Source organism: Salmo trutta, unplaced genomic scaffold, assembly GCF_901001165.1.
Source record: "Salmo trutta unplaced genomic scaffold, fSalTru1.1, whole genome shotgun sequence".
Classification (NCBI taxonomy): domain Eukaryota; kingdom Metazoa; phylum Chordata; class Actinopteri; order Salmoniformes; family Salmonidae; genus Salmo; species Salmo trutta.
Window position 1 is genome coordinate 2258918 of NW_021822962.1, and position 23104 is coordinate 2282021.

Sequence of the window (23104 nt, forward strand, 5' to 3'; positions counted from 1 at the left end):
TGGAGGTCATTTGTACATGTAGGTAGGGGTAAAGTGACTATGTATAGATAATAAACAGTAAGGGGTTAGTGGAGGTCATTTGTACATGTAGGTAGGGGTATAGTGACTATGTATAGATAATAAACAGTAAGGGGGTACAGGTTAGTGGAGGTCATTTGTACATGTAGGTAGGGGTAAAGTGACTATGTATAGATAATAAACAGTAAGGGGGTACAGGTTAGTAGAGGTCATTTGTACATGTAGGTAGGGGTAAAGTGACTATGTATAGATAATAAACAGTAAGGGGTTAGTGGAGGTCATTTGTACATGTAGGTAGGGGTATAGTGACTATGTATAGATAATAAACAGTAAGGGGTTAGTGGAGGTCATTTGTACATGTAGGTAGGGGTAAAGTGACTATGTATAGATAATAAACAGTAAGGGGTTAGTGGAGGTCATTTGTACATGTAGGTAGGGGTATAGTGACTATGTATAGATAATAAACAGTAAGGGGGTACAGGTTAGTGGAGGTCATTTGTACATGTAGGTAGGGGTAAAGTGACTATGTATAGATAATAAACAGTAAGGGGGTACAGGTTAGTAGAGGTCATTTGTACATGTAGGTAGGGGTAAAGTGACTATGTATAGATAATAAACAGTAAGGGGTTAGTGGAGGTCATTTGTACATGTAGGTAGGGGTATAGTGACTATGTATAGATAATAAACAGTAAGGGGGTACAGGTTAGTGGAGGTCATTTGTACATGTAGGTAGGGGTAAAGTGACTATGTATAGATAATAAACAGTAAGGGGGTACAGGTTAGTGGAGGTCATGTGTACATGTAGGTAGGGGTAAAGTGACTATGTATAGATAATAAACAGTAAGGGGGTACAGGTTAGTGGAGGTCATTTGTACATGTAGGTAGGGGTATAGTGACTATGTATAGATAATAAACAGTAAGGGGTACAGGTTAGTGGAGGTCATTTGTACATGTAGGTAGGGGTAAGTGACTATGTATAGATAATAAACAGTAAGGGGGTACAGGTTAGTGGAGGTCATTTGTACATGTAGGTAGGGGTAAAGTGACTATGTATAGATAATAAACAGTAAGGGGTTAGTGGAGGTCATTTGTACATGTAGGTAGGGGTAAAGTGACTATGTATAGATAATAAACAGTAAAGGGGTACAGGTTAGTGGAGGTCATTTGTACATGTAGGTAGGGGTATAGTGACTATGTATAGATAATAAACAGTAAGGGGGTACAGGTTAGTGGAGGTCATTTGTACATGTAGGTAGGGGTAAAGTGACTATGTATAGATAATAAACAGTAAGGGGTTAGTGGAGGTCATTTGTACATGTAGGTAGGGGTAAAGTGACTATGTATAGATAATAAACAGTAAGGGGGTACAGGTTAGTGGAGGTCATTTGTACATGTAGGTAGGGGTAAAGTGACTATGTATAGATAATAAACAGTAAGGGGTTAGTGGAGGTCATTTGTACATGTAGGTAGGGGTAAAGTGACTATGTATAGATAATAAACAGTAAGGGGGTACAGGTTAGTGGAGGTCATTTGTACATGTAGGTAGGGGTAAAGTGACTATGTATAGATAATAAACAGTAAGGGGGTTAGTGGAGGTCATTTGTACATGTAGGTAGGGGTAAAGTGACTATGTATAGATAATAAACAGTAAAGGGTACAGGTTAGTGGAGGTCATTTGTACATGTAGGTAGGGGTAAAGTGACTATGTATAGATAATAAACAGTAAGGGGTTAGTGGAGGGTCATTTGTACATGTAGGTAGGGGTAAAGTGACTATGTATAGATAATAAACAGTAAGGGGGTTAGTGGAGGTCATTTCTACATGTAGGTAGGGGTATAGTGACTATGTATAGATAATAAACAGTAAGGGGGTACAGGTTAGTGGAGGTCATTTGTACATGTAGGTAGGGGTAAGTGACTATGTATAGATAATAAACAGTAAGGGGTACAGGTTAGTGGAGGTCATTTGTACATGTAGGTAGGGGTAAAGTGACTATGTATAGATAATAAACAGTAAGGGGTTAGTGGAGGTCATTTGTACATGTAGGTAGGGGTAAAGTGACTATGTATAGATAATAAACAGTAAGGGGGTACAGGTTAGTGGAGGTCATTTGTACATGTAGGTAGGGGTAAAGTGACTATGTATAGATAATAAACAGTAAGGGGGTACAGGTTAGTGGAGGTCATTTGTACATGTAGGTAGGGGTATAGTGACTATGTATAGATAATAAACAGTAAGGGGTTAGTGGAGGTCATTTGTACATGTAGGTAGGGGTAAAGTGACTATGTATAGATAATAAACAGTAAGGGGTTAGTGGAGGTCATTTGTACATGTAGGTAGGGGTAAAGTGACTATGTATAGATAATAAACAGTAAGGGGTTAGTGGAGGTCATTTGTACATGTAGGTAGGGGGTAAAGTGACTATGTATAGATAATAAACAGTAAGGGGGTACAGGTTAGTGGAGGTCATTTGTACATGTAGGTAGGGGTAAAGTGACTATGTATAGATAATAAACAGTAAGGGGGTACAGGTTAGTAGAGGTCATTTGTACATGTAGGTAGGGGTAAAGTGACTATGTATAGATAATAAACAGTAAGGGGTTAGTGGAGGTCATTTGTACATGTAGGTAGGGGTAAAGTGACTATGTATAGATAATAAACAGTAAGGGGGTACAGGTTAGTGGAGGTCATTTGTACATGTAGGTAGGGGTAAAGTGACTATGTATAGATAATAAACAGTAAGGGGTTAGTGGAGGTCATTTGTACATGTAGGTAGGGGTAAAGTGACTATGTATAGATAATAAACAGTAAGGGGTTAGTGGAGGTCATTTGTACATGTAGGTAGGGGTATAGTGACTATGTATAGATAATAAACAGTAAGGGGTTAGTGGAGGTCATTTGTACATGTAGGTAGGGGTAAAGTGACTATGTATAGATAATAAACAGTAAGGGGGTACAGGTTAGTGGAGGTCATTTGTACATGTAGGTAGGGGTAAAGTGACTATGTATAGATAATAAACAGTAAGGGGTACAGGTTAGTGGAGGTCATTTGTACATGTAGGTAGGGGTAAAGTGACTATGTATAGATAATAAACAGTAAGGGGGTACAGGTTAGTGTAGGTCATTTGTACATGTAGGTAGGGGTAAAGTGACTATGTATAGATAATAAACAGTAAGGGGGTTAGTGAGGTCATTTGTACATGTAGGTAGGGGGTAAAGTGACTATGTATAGATAATAAACAGTAAGGGGTACAGGTTAGTGGAGGTCATTTGTACATGTAGGTAGGGGTAAAGTGACTATGTATAGATAATAAACAGTAAGGGGGTACAGGTTAGTGGAGGTCATTTGTACATGTAGGTAGGGGTAATAGTGACTATGTATAGATAATAAACAGTAAGGGGGTACAGGTTAGTGGAGGTCATTTGTACATGTAGGTAGGGGTAAGTGACTATGTATAGATAATAAACAGTAAGGGGGTACAGGTTAGTGGAGGTCATTTGTACATGTAGGTAGGGGTAAGTGACTATGTATAGATAATAAACAGTAGGGGGTACAGGTTAGTGGAGGTCATTTGTACATGTAGGTAGGGGTAAAGTGACTATGTATAGATAATAAACAGTAAGGGGGTACAGGTTAGTGGAGGTCATTTGTACATGTAGGTAGGGGGTAAAGTGACTATGTATAGATAATAAACAGTAAGGGGTTAGTAGAGGTCATTTGTACATGTAGGTAGGGGTAAAGTGACTATGTATAGATAATAAACAGTAAGGGGTTAGTGGAGGTCATTTGTACATGTAGGTAGGGGTATAGTGACTATGTATAGATAATAAACAGTAAGGGGTTAGTGGAGTTCATTTGTACATGTAGGTAGGGGTAAAGTGACTATGTATAGATAATAAACAGTAAGGGGTTAGTGGAGGTCATTTGTACATGTAGGTAGGGGTAAAGTGACTATGTATAGATAATAAACAGTAAGGGGGTACAGGTTAGTGGAGGTCATTTGTACATGTAGGTAGGGGTATAGTGACTATGTATAGATAATAAACAGTAAGGGGTTAGTGGAGGTCATTTGTACATGTAGGTAGGGGTATAGTGACTATGTATAGATAATAAACAGTAAGGGGTTAGTGGAGGTCATTTGTACATGTAGGTAGGGGTAAAGTGACTATGTATAGATAATAAACAGTAAGGGGTTAGTGGAGGTCATTTGTACATGTAGGTAGGGGTAAGTGACTATGTATAGATAATAAACAGTAAGGGGTTAGTGGAGGTCATTTGTACATGTAGGTAGGGGTAAAGTGACTATGTATAGATAATAAACAGTAAGGGGTACAGGTTAGTGGAGGTCATTTGTACATGTAGGTAGGGGTAAAGTGACTATGTATAGATAATAAACAGTAAGGGGTACAGGTTAGTGGAGGTCATTTGTACATGTAGGTAGGGGTATAGTGACTATGTATAGATAATAAACAGTAAGGGGTACAGGTTAGTGGAGGTCATTTGTACATGTAGGTAGGGGTATAGTGACTATGTATAGATAATAAACAGTAAGGGGGTACAGGTTAGTGGAGGTCATTTGTACATGTAGGTAGGGGTAAAGTGACTATGTATAGATAATAAACAGTAAGGGGGTACAGGTTAGTGGAGGTCATTTGTACATGTAGGTAGGGGTAAGTGACTATGTATAGATAATAAACAGTAAGGGGGTACAGGTTAGTGGAGGTCATTGTACATGTAGGTAGGGGTAATAGTGACTATGTATAGATAATAAACAGTAAGGGGTTAGTGGAGGTCATTTGTACATGTAGGTAGGGGTAAAGTGACTATGTATAGATAATAAACAGTAAGGGGGTACAGGTTAGTGGAGGTCATTTGTACATGTAGGTAGGGGTAAAGTGACTATGTATAGATAATAAACAGTAAGGGGTTAGTGGAGGTCATTTGTACATGTAGGTAGGGGTAAAGTGACTATGTATAGATAATAAACAGTAAGGGGTTAGTGGAGGTCATTTGTACATGTAGGTAGGGGTGTTATAGTGACTATGTATAGATAATAAACAGTAAGGGGTTAGTGGAGGGTCATTGTACATGTAGGTTAGGGGTAAAGTGACTATGTATAGATAATAAACAGTAAAGGGGGTACAGGTTAGTGGAGGTCATGTGTACATGTAGGTAGGGGTAAAGTGACTATGTATAGATAATAAACAGTAAGGGGTACAGGTTAGTGGAGGTCATTTGTACATTGTAGGTAGGGGGTAATAGTGACTATGTAGAGATAATAAACAGTAAGGGGGTTAGTGGAGGTCATTTGTACATGTAGGTAGGGGTAAAGTGACTATTATAGATAATAAACAGTAAGGGGGTACAGGTTAGTGGAGGTCATTTGTACATGTAGGTAGGGGTAAGTAAAGTGGACTATGTATAGATAATAAACAGTAAAGGGGGTACAGGTTAGTGAGGTCATTTGTACATGTAGGTAGGGGTAAAGTGACTATGTATAGATAATAAACAGTAAGGGGGTACAGGTTAGTGGAGGTCATTTGTACATGTAGGTAGGGGTAAGTGACTATGTATAGATAATAAACAGTAAGGGTACAGGTTAGTGGAGGTCATTTGTACATGTAGGTAGGGGTATAGTGACTATGTATAGATAATAAACAGTAAGGGGTTAGTGGAGGTCATTGTGTACATGTAGGTAGGGGTATAGTGACTATGTATAGATAATAAACAGTAAGGGGGTTAGTGGAGGTCATTTGTACATGTAGTAGGGGTAAAGTGACTATGTATAGATAATAAACAGTAAGGGGTTAGTTGAGTGTCATTTGTACATGTAGGTAGGGGTAAAGTGACTATGTATAGATAATAAACAGTAAGGGGTATAGTGGAGGTCATTTGTACATGTAGGGTAGGGGTAAGTGACTATGTATAGATAATAAACAGTAGGGGGTACAGGTTTAGTGAGGTCATTTGTACATGTAGGTAGGGGTAAAGTGACTATGTATAGATAATAAACAGTAAGGGGGTACAGGTTAGTGGAGGTCATTTGTACATGTAGGTAGGGGTAAGTGACTATGTATAGATAATAAACAGTAAGGGGTTAGTGGAGGTCATTTGTACATGTAGGTAGGGGTAAAGTGACTATGTATAAGATAATAACAGTAAGGGGGTACAGGTTAGTGGAGGTCATTTGTACATGTAGGTAGGGGTAATGGGACTATGTATAGATAATAAACAGTAAGGGGGTACAGGTTAGTGGAGGTCATTTGTACATGTAGGTAGGGGTAAAGTGACTATGTATAGATAATAAACAGTAAGGGGGTACCGGTTAGTGGAGGTCATTTGTACATGTAGGTAGGGGTAAAGTGACTATGTATAGATATAAACAGTAAGGGGGTATTAGTGGAGGGTCATTTGTACATGTAGGTTATGGGTAAAGTGACTAGGTTAGATAATAAACGTAAGAGGGTACAGTTAGTAGTGGAGGGTCATTTGTACATGTAGGTAGGGGTATAGTGACTATGTATAGATAATAAACAGTAAGGGGTTAGTGGAGGTCATTTGTACGTAGGTAGGGGTAAAGTGACTATGTATAGATAATAAACAGTAAGGGGTTAGTGGAGGTCATTTGTACATGGTAGGTAGGGGTAAAGTGACTATGTATAGATAATAAACAGTAAGGGGGTACAGGTTAGTGGAGGGCATTTGTACATGTAGGTAGGGGTAAAGGGACTATGTATAGATAATAAACAGTAAGGGGTTAGTGGAGGTCATTGTACATGTAGGTAGGGGTATAGTGGACTATGTATAGATAATAAACAGTAAGGGGGTACAGGTTAGTGGAGGTCATTTGTACATGTAGGTAGGGGTTAAAGTGACTGTATAGATAATAAACAGTAAGGGGGGGTACAGGTTAGTGGAGGTCATTTGTACATGTAGGTAGGGGTAAAGTGACTATGTATAGATAATAAACAGTAAGGGGGTACAGGTTAGTGGAGGTCATTTGTACATGTAGGTAGGGGTAAAGTGACTATGTATAGATAATAAACATGCAGTAAGGGGGGTACAGGTTAGTGGAGGTCATTTGTACATGTAGGTAGGGTGTTAAAGTGACTATGTATAGATAATAAACAGTAAGGGGGTACAGGTTAGTGGAGGTCATTTGTACATGTAGGTAGGGGTAAAGTGACTATGTATAGATAATAAAAGTAAGGTTAGTGGAGGTCATTTGTACATGTAGGTAGGGTAAAGGACTAGTATAGATAATAAATAGGGTAGTGTGGAGGTCATTTGTACATGTAGGTAGGGGTAAAGTGACTATGTATAGATAATAAACAGTAAGGGGTGGTTAGTGAGGTCATTTGTACATGTAGGTAGGGGTAAAGTGACTATGTATAGATAATAAACAGTAAGGGGGTTAGGGTACAGTACTGTAGTTGGAAGTACCTATTTTACAGTGTAGTCATTGGACATGTGTAGGGGTAAGTGACTATGTATAGATAATAAACAGTAAGGGGTTAGTGGAGGTCATTTGTACATGTAGGTAGGGGTTATAGTGACTATGTATAGATAATAATACAGTAAGGGGTACAGGTTAGTTAGAGGTCATTTGTACATGTAGGTAGGGTTAAAGGTAAGTGACTATGTATAGATAATAAACAGTAAGGGGGTACCAGGTTAGTGGATGGTCATTTGTACTGTAGGTAGGGGTAAAGTGACTATTGTATAGATAATAAACAGTAAGGGGGTACAGGTTATTGGAGGTCCATTTGTACATTGTAGGTAGGGGTTATAAAGTGACTATGTATAGATAATAAACAGTAAGGGGGGGTACAGGTAGTAGAGGTCATTTGTACATGTAGGTAGGGGTTTTAAAGTGACTATGTATAGATAATAACAGTAAGGGGGTACAGGTTAGTGGAGGTCATTGTACATGTAGGTAGGGGTAAAGTGACTAGTATAGATAATAAACAGTAAGGGGTTAGTGGAGGTCATTTGTACATGTTAGGTAGGGGTAAAGTGACTATGTATAGATAATAAACAGTAAGGGGGTACAGGTTAGTGGAGGTCATTTGTACATGTAGGTAGGGTATAGTGACTATGTATAGATAATAAACAGTAAGGGGGTACAGGTTAGTGGAGGTCATTTGTACATGTAGGTAGGGGTAAAGTGACTATGTATAGATAATAAACAGTAAGGGGGTACAGGTTAGTGGAGGTCATTTGTACATGTAGGTAGGGGTAAAGTGACTATGTATAGATAATAAACAGTAAAGGGTACATGTTAGTGGAGGTCATTTGTACATGTAGGTAGGGGTAAAGTGACTATGTATAGATAATAAACAGTAAGGGTTAGTGGAGGTCATTTGTACATGTAGGTAGGGGTAAAGTGACTATGTATAGATAATAAACAGTAAGGGGTTAGTGGAGGTCATTTGTACATGTAGGTAGGGGTAAAGTGACTATGTATAGATAATAAACAGTAAGGGGGGTACAGGTTAGTGGAGGTCATTTGTACATGTAGGTAGGGGTAAAGTGACTATGTATAGATAATAAATAGTAAAGGGGTACAGGTTAGTGGAGGTCATTTGTACATGTAGGTAGGGGTATAGTGACTATGTATAGATAATAAACAGTAAGGGGGTACAGGTTAGTGGAGGTCATTTGTACATGTAGGTAGGGGTAAAGTGACTATGTATAGATAATAAACAGTAAGGGGTACAGGTTAGTGGAGGTCATTTGTACATGTAGGTAGGGGTATAGTGACTATGTATAGATAATAAACAGTAGGGGGTACAGGTTAGTAGAGGTCATTTGTACATGTAGGTAGGGGTAAAGTGACTATGTATAGATAATAAACAGTAAGGGGTTAGTGGAGGTCATTTGTACATGTAGGTAGGGGTAAAGTGACTATGTATAGATAATAAACAGTAAGGGTTAGTGGAGGTCATTTGTACATGTAGGTAGGGGTAAAGTGACTATGTATAGATAATAAACAGTAAGGGGTACAGGTTAGTGGAGGTCATTTGTACATGTAGGTAGGGGTAAAGTGACTATGTATAGATAATAAACAGTAAGTAGCAGCAGTGTAAAAACAAATGGATCAATGTAATAGTCCGGGTAGCCATTTGATTAATTGTTCAGCAGTCTTATGGCTTGTGGGTAGAAGCTGTTAAGGAGCCTTTTAGACCTAGACTTGGCACGCCGGTACAGCTTTCTGTGCGGGTAGCAGAGACACCAGTCTATGAATTGTGTGACTGGAGTTTTTGACCATTTTTTGGGCCTTCCTCTGACACCATCTAGCATATAGGTACTGGATGGCAGTAAGCTTGGCCCCAGTGATGTACTGGGTCATACGCACTACCCTCTGTAGCACCTTACAGTCAGATGCCGAGCAGTTAATATACCAGGCGGTGATTCAACCGGTCAAGGGGATAAGGTTTTGTCGTGCCCTCTTCACAACTATCTTGGTGTGTTTGGACCATGTTAGTTGTTGGTGATGTGGACACCAAGGAACTTGAAACTCTCGACCCGCTCCACTACAGCCCCGTCGACGTGAAGGGGGCCATGTTCGGCCCTCCTTTTCCTGTAGTCCACTATCATCTCCTTTTGTCTTGCTCACGTTGAGGGAGAGGTTGTAGTCCTGGCACCAAATTGCCAGGTCTCTGACCACCTCCCTATAGGCTGTCTCATCGTTGTCTGCGATCAAGCCTTCCACTGTTGTGTCGTCAGCAAACTTAATGATGGTGTTGGAGTCGTTCTTGGCGACTCAGTCGTGGGTGAACACGAGGGGACTAAGCAAGCACGACTAAGGGGCACCCGTGTTGAGGATCAGCGTGGCAGATGTGTTGTTGCTTAACCTTACCACCTGGAGGCGGCCTGTCAGGAAGTCCAGGATCCAGTTGCAGAGGTAGGTGTTTAGTCCCAGGGTCCTTAGCTTAGTGATGAGCTTTGTGGGCACTATGGTGTTGAACGCTGAGCTGTAGTCAATGAACAGCATTCTCACATAGATGTTGTTTTTGTCCAGGTGTGAAAGGGCAGTGTGGAGTGCAATTGAGATTGTGTCATCTGTGGATCTGTTGGGGTGGTATGCGAATTGGAGTGGGTCTAGGGTTTCTGGGATGAAGATTTTGATGTGCGCCATGACCAGCATTTCAAACCACTTCATGGCTACCGACGTGAGCACTACGGAGCAGTAGTCATTTAGGCAGGTTACCTTTCGCTTTCATGGGCACAGGGACTATGGTGGTTTGTTTGAAACATGTAGGTATTACACACTCGGCCAGGGGGAGCTTGAAAATGTCAGTGAAGACACTTGCCCTTTGGTCCGCACATGCTCTGAGTACACATCCTGGTAATCTTTCTGGTCCCGCGGCCTTGTGAATGTTGATCTGTTTAAAGTTCTTGCTCACATCGACTACGGAGAACGTGATCACACAGTTGTCCGGAACAGCTGGTGCTCTCATGCATGCTTAAGTGTTGCTTGCCTCGAAGCGAGCATAAAAGGCATTTAGCTCATCTGGTAGGCTCGCATCACTGGGCAGCTCGTGACTGGGTTTCCCTTTGTAGTCCATAATAGTTTGTATGCCCTGCCACATCCGACGAGCACCAGAGTCAGTGTAGTATTCGATCTTTGTCCTGTATTGACACTTTGCCTGTTTGATGGTTCGTCTGAGGGAATAGCAGGATTTTTTTATAAGCGTCCGGATTAGTGTCCTGCTTCTTGAAAGTGGCAGCTTTAGCCTTTAGCTAGGTGCGGATGTTGCCTGTAATCCATGGCTTCTGGTTGGGCTATATGTACGGTCACTGTGGGGACGACGTCGCAGATGCACTTATTAATGAAGCCGGTAACTGTGGTGGTATACTCCTCAATGCCATTGGATGAATTGCGGAACATATTCCAGTCTGTGCTAGCAAAACAGTCCTGTAGCGTAGCATCCGCATCATCTGACCACTGGCATGGTGTGTGTGTGTTTGCGTGCGTTCATGTGTGCATTCCCATTTGTGTGTTTGTGTGCGTGCTGTCGGAGACAGCGGTTTCTCCCAAATGGCACCCTATTCCCTACGTAGTGCACTACTTTTGACCAGAGCCCTATTGGCCCTGGTTAAAAGTAGTGTACTATAAAGGGAATAGGGTGCCATTTGGGAGTGAGTCGGGGAGAAATCAGAGGGTTGTTTAGCTGTTAGCAGGAGGTTAGTTGTTAGACATCTGTTAGTTCCTGTCTTCCCTCAGGCTCCAGGGATAATGGCTAGTGGGTCAATCAGCCCTCAACATGGGCATGTTTCAGATGCCTGACTGCTTTAGAGGAGGGCCTTGATGGGGGGAGGGGGAGGAGTGTGTGTGTGTAAATCTCTTGTTCTTAGAGTGAGGGGCGGGCGGGAGGGAGCGACACACACACACACACACACACACACACACACACCTGCAGGGCTGGGGGGGGACATCAAAGGCCCCCTCAAAACAGACACACATGCTGGGCTGCGGGGGCTAACTGACACAGCCGCCTGGGGCTACAACGGTCTCCCCTCCTTCTCAACCTCCCTCCCTTCCTCCCACCCCTCACTGTGTCTGAGGACAAGAGACACACACACACATTGTGACTATAATGTCATTCACACCCATGTGGAATGTGTCAATGTGGGAGGGAGGAAGCCCTTTCTACTCCTTCCTTCTTCCTCATGTCTCAGTGTTTTCCTTCTCCTTTGTTTTACTCTTTCCATGGGTCTAAAGCCAGTCTGATTAAAGCCAGTCGGATTTAAAGCCAGTCTGATTAAAGCCAGTCTGATTTAAAGGCAGTCTGATTTAAAGGCAGTCTGATTTAAAGGCAGTCTGATTAAAGGCAGTCTGATTAAAGGCAGTCTGATTAAAGCCAGTCTGATTAAAGCCAGTCTGATTTAAAGCCAGTCTGATTTAAAGCCAGTCTGATTAAAGCCAGTCTGATTAAAAGCCAGTCTGATTAAAAGCCAGTCTGATTTAAAGGCAGTCTGATTTAAAGGCAGTCTGATTAAAGCCAGTCCCTCCTGCTAGGCTGCACTGGGCTCTATAAGCCCTTAGGAATGTCTGATGTATCCCTCATGTTTAACACACACTGGGGCTGCCTTCCAAAAGGCACCCTATTCCCTATAGAGTGCACTACTTTTGAGCAAAGCCCGGCGAGCCCTATAGACCCTGGTCCAATGTAGAGCCCCATATAGGGAATAGGGTGCCATCTGCGCCTCAGTCTGGCCCCTCCATTACCCGGCCGGGGAAGATAAGCGCTCAGCACTCTGAAACAGAGCCAGATCAAAATATAAAAAATTACTATTTTCAATACGCCCACCTTCTCCGCACCTTCTCCCCATTCTTTCCGTCCGATGGTGAGGCAGGCAAAGGGGTGTGTGTAATTGTTTTCCTGATTTCTACACGAACATTGAGGTCATATTTTTGAGTCTTTGGTTGGTGGAACTGGACTGGCCTTGACTGAGACCAGCTGAGAGAGATGCTTGTGCTCTTACTCCTCCAAACATAGCTTGTCACCATAGTTTCCATCCTAGTCTTGAGCATATCTATGTGTTGGCTTGTCACCATAGTTTTCCATCCTAGTCTTGAACATATCTATGTGTTGGCTTGTCACCATAGTTTCCATCCTAGTCTTGAACATATTTATGTGTTGGCTTGTCACCATAGTTTCCATCCTAGTCTTGAACATATCTATGTGTTGGCTTGTCACCATAGTTTCCATCCTAGTCTTGAGCATATCTATGTGTTGGCTTGTCACCATAGTTTCCATCCTAGTCTTGAACATATCTATGTGTTGGCTTGTCACCATAGTTTCCATCCTAGTCTTGAACATATTTATGTGTTGGCTTGTCACCATAGTTTCCATCCTAGTCTTGAACATATCTATGTGTTGGCTTGTCACCATAGTTTCCATCCTAGTCTTGAACATATCTAGGTGTTGGCTTGTCACCATAGTTTCCATCCTAGTCTTGAACATATCTAGGTGTTGGCTTGTCACCATAGTTTCCATCCTAGTCTTGAACATATCTATGTGTTGGCTTGTCACCATAGTTTCCATCCTAGTCTTGAACATATCTAGGTGTTGGCTTGTCACCATAGTTTCCATCCTAGTCTTGAACATATCTATGTGTTGGCTTGTCACCATAGTTTCCATCCTAGTCTTGAACATATCTAGGGTGTTGGCTTGTCACCATAGTTTCTCATCCTAGTCTTGAACATATCTATGTGTTGGCTTGTCACCATAGTTTCCATCCTACTCTTGAACATATCTATGTGTTGGCTTGTCACCATAGTTTCCATCCTAGTCTTGAACATATTTATGTGTTGGCTTGTCACCATAGTTTCCATCCTAGTCTTGAACATATCTATGTGTTGGCTTGTCACCATAGTTTCCATCCTAGTATTGAGCATATCTATGTGTTGGCTTGTCACCATAGTTTCCATCCTAGTCTTGAACATATCTAGGTGTTGGCTTGTCACCATAGTTTCCATCCTAGTCTTGAACATATCTATGTGTTGGCTTGTCACCATAGTTTCCATCCTAGTCTTGAACATATTTATGTGTTGGCTTGTCACCATAGTTTCCATCCTAGTCTTGAACATATCTATGTGTTGGCTTGTCACCATAGTTTCCATCCTAGTATTGAGCATATCTATGTGTTGGCTTGTCACCATAGTTTCCATCCTAGTCTTGAACATATCTATGTGTTGGCTTGTCACCATAGTTTCCATCCTTGTCTTGAACATATCTATGTGTTGGCTTGTCACCATAGTTTCCATCCTAGTCTTGAACATATCTATGTGTTGGCTTGTCACCATAGTTTCCATCCTAGTCTTGAACATATCTATGTGTTGGCTTGTCACCATAGTTTCCATCCTAGTCTTGAACATATCTATGTGTTGGCTTGTCACCATAGTTTCCATCCTAGTCTTGAACATATCTATGTGTTGGCTTGTCACCATAGTTTCCATCCTAGTCTTGAACATATTTATGTGTTGGCTTGTCACCATAGTTTCCATCCTAGTCTTGAACATATCTATGTGTTGGCTTGTCACCATAGTTTCCATCCTAGTCTTGAGCATATCTATGTGTTGGCTTGTCAACCACTTACCACTCATCAGTTTGATCTATAAAAGAGTTCCCTCATCACTGGCATCTGCAGCACCGATAAATAAATCACTATCTATCTGATAATTGATGCTAAGCTAACTGTTTTGTTTCTCCTTCCAGGTTGCCCTGGGAGATGCCTGTGTTAGTGGGCAGTTCAGCCAGTCAGGGGAGTGCTGTAGCCCGTGTCCTCCAGGCCATGGGGTGGAGGTAGAGTGTGGGATGGAGGACACCAAGTGCCAGCCTTGCCCTGAGGGTGAGTCATGGAGGCAATAGGGTTTAGATGCTGTTGCTTATGCCATTCCCCCAGTAGACATACAACTATAGTACATACATATTGATAATACTGTGAGATACATTCAAATCACCTATACCTTGTATGTTCCAGGAACGTTCTCCCCATCAGACGGTCTCTCCCCGTGCCTCCCCTGTGCCCGCTGCCCTGCTGGCATCCCAGAGCTGACCTCCTGCAGCGCCACCCAGGATACCCACTGTGATTGTGACCAGCACTTCTACCTGTGGCGGGATGGGAAGAGTGTGACGGGGCTGTGTGCCGCCTGCACCATGTGTGGACGTGGCGAGGGGGTGGTGAGGCTGTGTGGTGCCCGGGGGAACACCCAGTGCCAACCATGTCACCCAGGAACGTTCTCCGAGGAGAAGAGTGATATCAAGCCCTGCCAGGCCTGCTCTCAGTGCTCTGACACTGAGGTGGAGATCAGAGCCTGCCAGCTCAACTCTGACACCCTCTGCATGGGTGCGTCTCTGTGTGTATGGTGTGTGTATGGACTTAAAGTTGACCGGGGCAGCTCTAGCAGGGCAGCTCTAGCAGGGCAGCTCTAACAGGGCAGCTCTAGCAGGGCAGCTCTAGCAGGGCAGCTCTAACAGGGCAGCTCTAGCAGGGCAGACATTTGACGAACTGACTTATTGGAAAGGTGGCATCCTATGACGGTGCCACGTTGAAAGTTACTGAGTTCTTCAGTAAGGCCATTCTACTGCCAATTTTTGTCTATGGAGATTGCATTGCTGTGTGCTTTATACAGTTGTCAGCAACGGGTGTGACTGAAATAGCTGAATCCACTCATTTGAAGGGGTGTCCATATACACTATATATACAAAAGTATGTTTCCCATGCCAATAAAGCCCCTTTGAGGGAGGGGGAGAGAGGGAGAGAGGAGACATGTGGCCAACACCTGTACCCACACCTAATCTGAACACTTAGCAACACTCTTGAGGAAACATGAGCACAGTCCAACAGAGAGAAAACACTCTTAAGTGCTGCAGTCAAATGGCTCGGAGCCGACAGCTCTTAAGAGGGACAATCTAACTATCCCCACACCAGACCCCAGGGCCTTGGCACACTGGTGACCCCAACATGGTAACCCCTCACTGGCTCCAAATGACCAAGCCTTGGCCTAGTGGCCTGGATCTCCCCAGGAGTCTGGTCATCTGAACACACACAGGTCACCCCATCTGACAGTGTAGATAGAGGTCAGGGGAGTCCCCAGTCGTGTTTGATCCTAAAATAGGCTGGCTGTAGAAGGAGTAAGGAGGGGTTGGGGGGGGGGCATGACTGAGTCAGGGCTGTAGTAAGGGGTAAAGAGGAGGGGGGGTTGACTGAGTCAGGGGCTGGTAGCTGACTGGGTCGGGGGGGGCTGGTAGCTGACTGGATCAGAGGGGGCTGGTAGCTGACTGGATCAAGGGGGGGCTGGTAGCTGACTGGGTCGGGGGGGCTGGTAGATGACTGGATCAAGGGGGGCTGGTAGCTGACTGGGTCGGGGGGGGGTTGGTAGCTAACTGGGTCGGGGGGGGGCTGGTAGCTAACTGGGTCGGGGGGGCTGGTAGCTGACTGGGTCAGGGGGGGCTGGTAGCTGACTGGGTCGGGGGGGCTGGTAGCTGACTGGGTCGGGGGGGCTGGTAGATGACTGGATCAAGGGGGGCTGGTAGCTGACTGGGTCGGGGGGGGCTGGTAGATGACTGGATCAAGGGGGGCTGGTAGCTGACTGGGTTGGGGGGGTCTGGGAGCTGACTGGGTCAGGGGGGGCTGGTAGCTGACTGGATCAGGGGGGGCTGGTAGCTGACTGGATTGGGGGGGCTGGTAGCTGACTGGATCAGAGGGGGCTGGTAGCTGACTGGATCAGAGGGGGCTGGTAGCTGACTGGATCAGAGGGGGCTGGTAGCTGACTGGATCAGAGGGGTCTGGTAGCTAACTGGGTCGGGGGGGCTGGTAGCTGACTGGGTCGGGGGGCTGGTAGCTGACTGGGTCGGGGGGGCTGGTAGCTAACTGGGTCAGGGGGGGGGCTGGTAGCTAACTGGGTCAGGGGGGGCTGGTAGTTGACTGGGTCGGGGGGGTCTGGTAGCTGACTGGGTCAGGGGGGGCTGGTAGTTGACTGGTCAGGGGGGGCTGGTAGTTGACTGGGTCGGGGGGGGTCTGGTAGCTGACTGGGTCAGGGGGGGCTGGTAGCTGACTGGATCAGGGGGGGCTGGTAGCTGACTGGATCGGGGGGGCTGGTAGCTGACTGGATCAGAGGGGGCTGGTAGCTGACTGGGTTGGGAGGGTCTGGTAGCTGACTGGGTCAGGGGGGGGCTGGTAGCTGACTGGATCGGGGGGCTGGTAGCTGACTGGATCGGGGGGGCTGGGAGCTGACAGGCCCTCACAGACTACTGCTGCTGGATTAATTTTGGCAACAAGATCATTATTCAGATAGCTGGTAGTGTTACCAAATATGTTCACTGTTTGTGACTGTGTGACTGTGGGACTGTGTGACTGTGGGTCTGTGTGACTGTGTTTGAATCAACTGTAGGTATGAAACCCCTCACATTTTATACACAGTCATTGACTTATTACAAAAAAAACATTGTGCCAATGGTAGATGTGTCAAGGCCCTTGATTTGATGTTGAGACAGGGATAAGGACAGGGCAGATATGTTGAGACAGGGATAAGGACAGGGCAGATATGTTGAGACAGGGATAAGGACAGGGCAGATATGTTGAGACAGGGATAAGGACAGGGCAGATATGTTGAGACAGGTATAAGGACAGGGCAGATATGTTGAGACAGGGATAAGGACAGGGCAGATATGTTGAGACAGGGATAAGGACAGGGCAGATATGTTGAGACAGGTATAAGGACAGGGCCCCGCATATGTTGAGGACAGGTATAAGGACAGGGCAGATATGTTGAGACAGGTATAAGGACAGGGCCAGATATGTTGAGACAGGGTAAGGACAGGGCAGATATGTTGAGACAGGTATAAGGACAGGGCAGATCTGTTGAGACAGGTATAAGGACAGGGCAGATATGTTGAGACAGGTATAAGGACAGGGCAGATATGTTGAGACAGGTATAAGGACAGGGCAGATATGTTGAGACAGGTATAAGGGACAGGGCAGCTATGTGAGGACAGGTATAAGGACAGGGCAGATATGTTGAGACAGGTATAAGGACAGGGCAGATATGTTGAGACAGGTATAAGGACAGGGCAGATATGTTGAGACAGGTATAAGGACAGGGCAGATATGTTGAGACAGGTATAAGGACAGGGCAGATATGTTGAGACAGGTATAAAGACAGGGCAGATATGTTGAGACAGGGATAAGGACAGGGCAGATATGTTGAGACAGGTATAAGGACAGGGCAGATATGTTGAGACAGGTATAAGGACAGGGCAGATATGTTGAGACAGGTATAAGGACAGGGCAGATATGTTGAGACAGGTATAAGGACAGGGCAGATATGTTGAGACAGGTATAAGGACAGGGCAGATATGTTGAGACAGGTATAAGGACAGGGCAGATATGTTGAGACAGGTATAAAGACAGGGCAGATATGTTGAGACAGGGATAAGGACAGGGCAGATATGTTGAGACAGGGATAAGGACAGGGCAGATATGTTGAGACAGGGATAAGGACAGGGCAGACATGTCAAGTGGCCCCCTTCTACCTTTAGTGTTTCCTTCATGGTTCAGTGGTTCTCTAATCAACAGTCTCCAATCTATCTCCAACCAACAGATAAGAAGCTCCACATCCTGTCTCGTCCCCCTGAGTCTGACGGCCCTCTGGCCGCTCCTCGCCTGCCTGGGTTAGGGTTGGTGAATGATGGAGAGGAGGCCAGCCCTTCCCCTGGAGGAGGAGCGGCCCCCAGGGCCCCCGGGTTCACCCCTCAGGATGATGGGAGCAGCAACCACATCCTGGTGTACGTATCAGTTCTGGCTGCTGTGGTGCTGGGCCTGCTGCTCTACGTCGCCTACAAGTGGTGAGTTGACAGGAGACACGCTGCCGTCTCATTGGCTGCATCCTGATTCTCCACACTTGAAGCATTGCATTGGCTGGAGGGAGTTGTTCAATTGTTAAATGCATGAAGGGGTGGAGAATTGTTTGCAAACCTTTCGATTGCCGTCATGTATTTCTGTTATAGTTGTGATAAAAATGTTCCTGTTATGTTTAGTAACGTGTGTAAAAGTGCTTCCTCCCACCTCTCGTCAGCTGGACGTCGTATAAGCAGAAGCAGGCGTTGAGTAAAGCCCGTGCTGCAGAGCTGGGGACGTGTCCTGAAGGAGAGAAACTCCATAGTGACAGCGGCGTGTTCCTGGACTCACACAGCCTGCAGGATAGCCAACCAAGTAAAGGTAACAACAAACAGCCATCACAACACTACACCAGAATTCACTTCACTGCACTACACTTTTACTTGAGTGAGAACAGAAGCCCGAGTTAAATACATGTTCTAATCTCTCTCAATGTAGAGCACATTTAGCATTTATCAGACACTCTTATGCAGAACAACTTACAGACGGCTTTTCTTATTGTCTTTTCTCATCTATTCTAACTGTTGAATGGCCTTGTGACTGTCTGTGTCTGTGGTGTATTCCACCCCCAGGTAGTAAGAGGGACAGTAAGCAGGACAGCCGTCTGTACATCAACCTGCCCCCCCACAGACAGGAAGAGGTGGAGCGTCTGCTCCAGGAGGGGAGCGGGGGCCGCAGAGGCTCCTGGAGGACCCTGGGGGCCGCGCTGGGCTACGAGCCCGAGCAGATGGACCTGTTTGGGCACGGCGAGGCCCCTGTACACACCCTTCTCTCCAACTGGGCCCAGCAGGAGGGCTCCACTCTGGGACTTCTGTGCTCGGCGCTGGCCCGCATCGAGAGGCCCGACGTGGCTGCCGCCCTCACCTGCCCTGCCCAGGGGGTGTCTGTGGTCTGAGGGGGGAGCCATGTTTAGTCCCAAATTGCACCGTATTCCCTATATAGTGCACTACTGGTAAGCTAATGGTCAAAAGTAGTGCACTATGTAGTGTGCCACGCAGCCACAGAGCCTTCCTCATGAGCCTGATAAGACTGGGTCGCATTCATTAGGAACGGAAAACGGACTGAATCAGGGAGTGACGACCTGAACTTGAACCAATAAGAAATGTTTGTTTTTGTTTTCCGTTGCGAAACATACTGCTGCGGTGTGTACTAATGAATACGACCCTTGTGGACTTAGGAGAGGATGGATGGGGCAAACAGCCCTCGTTCTCTCCCAGCGGGATGGCATGGTATGCCAGGGGCGGTACTCTTGACGGCCCCATAATGCCTCAGACATTTGAACTGAAGAGGACAGTGGAAGTGTTGTTGCTGGTTCATTGGACTGGTTCATCCTCTATTGGAAATGTACAGTATATCCACCATTCTTCCAGTATATATATAGCTGTTTTTTTTTACCATACTTGTGTATAATCTGCCCAAGCGTTCTAGGAATGGCTATTTATTTGCAGCAATGTCAGAAGGAGCCACTCTCTTTCCTGATTTGTTTTGCAGCAATGTGAGGAGGATGCACAACAGCTGACTGTAACTAACTGAACAGGCATGGGAATGAGATACTCTGTAGAACATTCTTTACAACTATCAAATAAAGGCATTCTGTTCATGTTAACAATCAGTCGGGAATTTTAAGACCATTGTAAATATTTGATCATAGATTCATTGTAATATAGTGTTAGAAAGGTTTTCAAGCATGAAGGAGCAATCCCAAACATCTTTGACTGAGGCAACGTAGCATGCATGATGACACTCTCCCTCTCTCAGCCCTTAGCCACTCCATCTTAAAGACATTGGGAGGCCTCAAGTCAGTGATGTACTATCAGCATTGCTAATCACTGCCTCTCTCCTATCATGGTTTCTGGTGTGGCTGGCTATCCAGAACATTATCATTATGTAACAATCAGTCACTTATTCTTGTCTATATTCTAATGTCATGGTGTGTGTTTTTCTAAGATGTCGTTTCATATAATAAATGCTTTTGAAGGTGTGAGTGAGTGAGAGTCAAACGGTGCTCTCTGAGCTTGTTGTGTTACATGCTCTGACAAGTACAGTGGTTTCAGTCCTACCCGAACGTAAAAGCAAGCAGCTACCTGCTCTGTGCTAGTTTATTCTGAAGATAATCAATGGCCGTCTTTGTTTGTCTCAGTAACCTAACTGAACAGGGGTGTGACTTGTAACATAAATTAAACAAGTATGTGGTCATGTCAGAGGAAAGTATGGAAGACTTCCATTTACAGTTGAAGTCGGAAGTTTACATACACTTAGGTTGGAGTCATTAAAACTCATTTTTCAACCACTCCACAAATTTCTTGTTAACAAACTATAGTTTTGGCAAGTCGGTTAGGACATCTACTTTGTGCATGACACAAGTCATTTTTACAACAATTGTTTACAGACAGATTATTTAACTTATAATTCACTGTATCACAATTCCAGTGGGTCAGAAGTTTACATACACTAAGTTGATTGTGCCTTTAAACAGCTTGGAAAATTCCAGAAAATGATGTCATGGCTTTAGAAGCTTCTGATAGGCAAACGGACATCATTTGAGTCAATTGGAGGTGTACCTGTGGATGTATTTCAAGGCCTACCTTCAAACTCAGTGCCTCTTTGCTTGACATCATGGGAAAATCAAAAGGAATCAGCCAAGACCTCAGAAAAATATTTGTAGACCTCCACAAGTCTGGTTCATCCTTGGGAGCAATTTCCAAACGCCTGAAGGTACCACGTTCATCTGTACAAACAATAGTAAGCAAGTATAAAGACCATGGGACCACGCAGCCGTCATACTGCTTAAAAAGGAGACATGTTCTGTCTCCTAGAGATTAACGTACTTTGGTGCGAAAAGTGCAAATCAATCCCAGAACAACAGCAAAGGACCTTGTGAAGATGCTGGAGGAAACAGGTACAAAAGTATCTATATCCACAGTAAAACGAGTCCTATATCGACATAACCTGAAAGGCCGCTTAGCAAGGAAGAAGCCACTGCTCCAAAACCCCCATAAAAAACATTCTACGGTATGCAACTACACATGGGGACGAAGATTGTACTTTTTTACTTTTTGGAGAAATGTCCTCTGGTCTGATGAAACAGAAATAGTGTGGTTGGCCATAATGACCATCATTATGTTTGGAGGACAAATGGGGAGGCTTGCAAGCCGAAGAACACCATCCCAACCGTGAAGCACGGGGGTGGCAGCATCATGTTGTGGGGGTGCTTTGCTGCAGGAGGGACTGGTGCACTTCACAAAATAGATGGCATCATGAGGGAGGAAAATGATGTGGATATATTGAAGCAACATCTCAAGACATCAGTCAGGAAGTTAAAGCTTGGTCGCAAATGGGTCTTCCAAATGGACAATGACCCCAAGCATACTTCCAAAGTGGTGGGAAAATGGCTTAAGGACAGCAAAGTCAAGGTCTTGGAGTGGCCAACACAAAGCCCTGACCTCAATTCCATAGAACATTTGTGGGCAGAACTGAAAAAGCGTGTGCGAGCAAGGAGGCCTACAAACCTGACTCAGTTACACCAGCTCTGTCAGGAGGAATGGGCCAAAATTCACCCAACTTATTGTGGGAAGCATGTGAGGCTCAAGGCTACCTGAAACGTTTGACCCAAGTTAAACAATTTAAAGGCAATGCTACCAAATACTAATTGAGTGTATGTAAACTTCTGACCCACTGGCAATGTGATGAAAGAAATAAAAGCTGAAATAAATATTTCTCTCTACTATTATTCTGACATTTCACATTCTTAAAATAAAGTGGTGATTTTTACTCTGATTAAATGTCAAGAATTGTGAAAAACTGAGTTTAAATGTATTTGGCTGAGGTGTATGTAAACTTCCGACTTCAACTGTAACTCTCCCCATTAGTACTGAATCTGAAGAGACTTCCATTTAACTCTCTCCATTAGTGCTGAATCTGATACTTCCATTTAACTCTCCCCATTAGTACTGAATCTGAGGAGACTTCCATTTAACTCTCCCCATTAGTACTGAATCTGAAGACTTCCATTTAACTCTCCCCATTAGTGCTGAATCTGAGACTTCCATTTAACTCTCCCCATTAGTACTGAATCTGAGGAGACTTCCATTGAACTCTCCCCATTAGTGCTGAATCTGAAGAGACTTCCATTTAACTCTCCCATTAGTGCTGAATCTGAAGAGACTTCCATTTAACTCTCCCATTAGTGCTGAATCTGAGGAATATAATTTTATACTAGGAATAAATTAATTTGTTTTTCCACAGAATGATCAAAGGGCACATATGGAGATGTCATAATTTACAGTTATTACATGTTGGTCTTGAATCATAATACAACTCTTTATGACAGTTTTATTAAATACTCCTCAATAAAACCACTTGATGGCTCACAGTTAAGAGGTTTGGATTTAGAAGGGTATTTAAATGGTTTGGGGCAGAGACAGTATTAGGAGGGTATTTAAAGGGTTTGGGGTAGAGACAGTATTAGGAGGGTATTTAAAGGGTTTGGGGCAGATACAGTATTAGGAGGGTATTTAAATGGTTTGGGGCAGATACAGTATTAGGAGGGTATTTAAAGGGTTTGGGGTAGAGACAGTATTAGGAGGGTATTTAAATGGTTTGGGGCAGATACAGTATTAGGAGGGTATTTAAAGGGTTTGGGGCAGATACAGTATTAGGAGGGTATTTAAAGGG

The 23104-nt window shown here is 44.1% G+C and overlaps 1 protein-coding gene across 1 annotated transcript in view; it reads left to right on the top strand.

Annotated features, from left to right (window-relative positions):
* The window catches only part of LOC115187672 (tumor necrosis factor receptor superfamily member 16-like), a 33863-nt gene extending 13452 nt beyond the window's left edge, over positions 1-20411 (top strand). The window contains exons 2-6 of the mRNA XM_029746662.1: positions 14248-14380; positions 14513-14878; positions 18135-18378; positions 18609-18751; positions 19003-20411. Coding sequence (XP_029602522.1) covers positions 14248-14380; positions 14513-14878; positions 18135-18378; positions 18609-18751; positions 19003-19325 — 1209 coding nt within the window. The 3' untranslated portion in view covers positions 19326-20411. The remainder of the gene's footprint in view (positions 1-14247; positions 14381-14512; positions 14879-18134; positions 18379-18608; positions 18752-19002) is intronic.
* The last annotated feature ends 2693 nt before the right edge of the window (positions 20412-23104 follow it).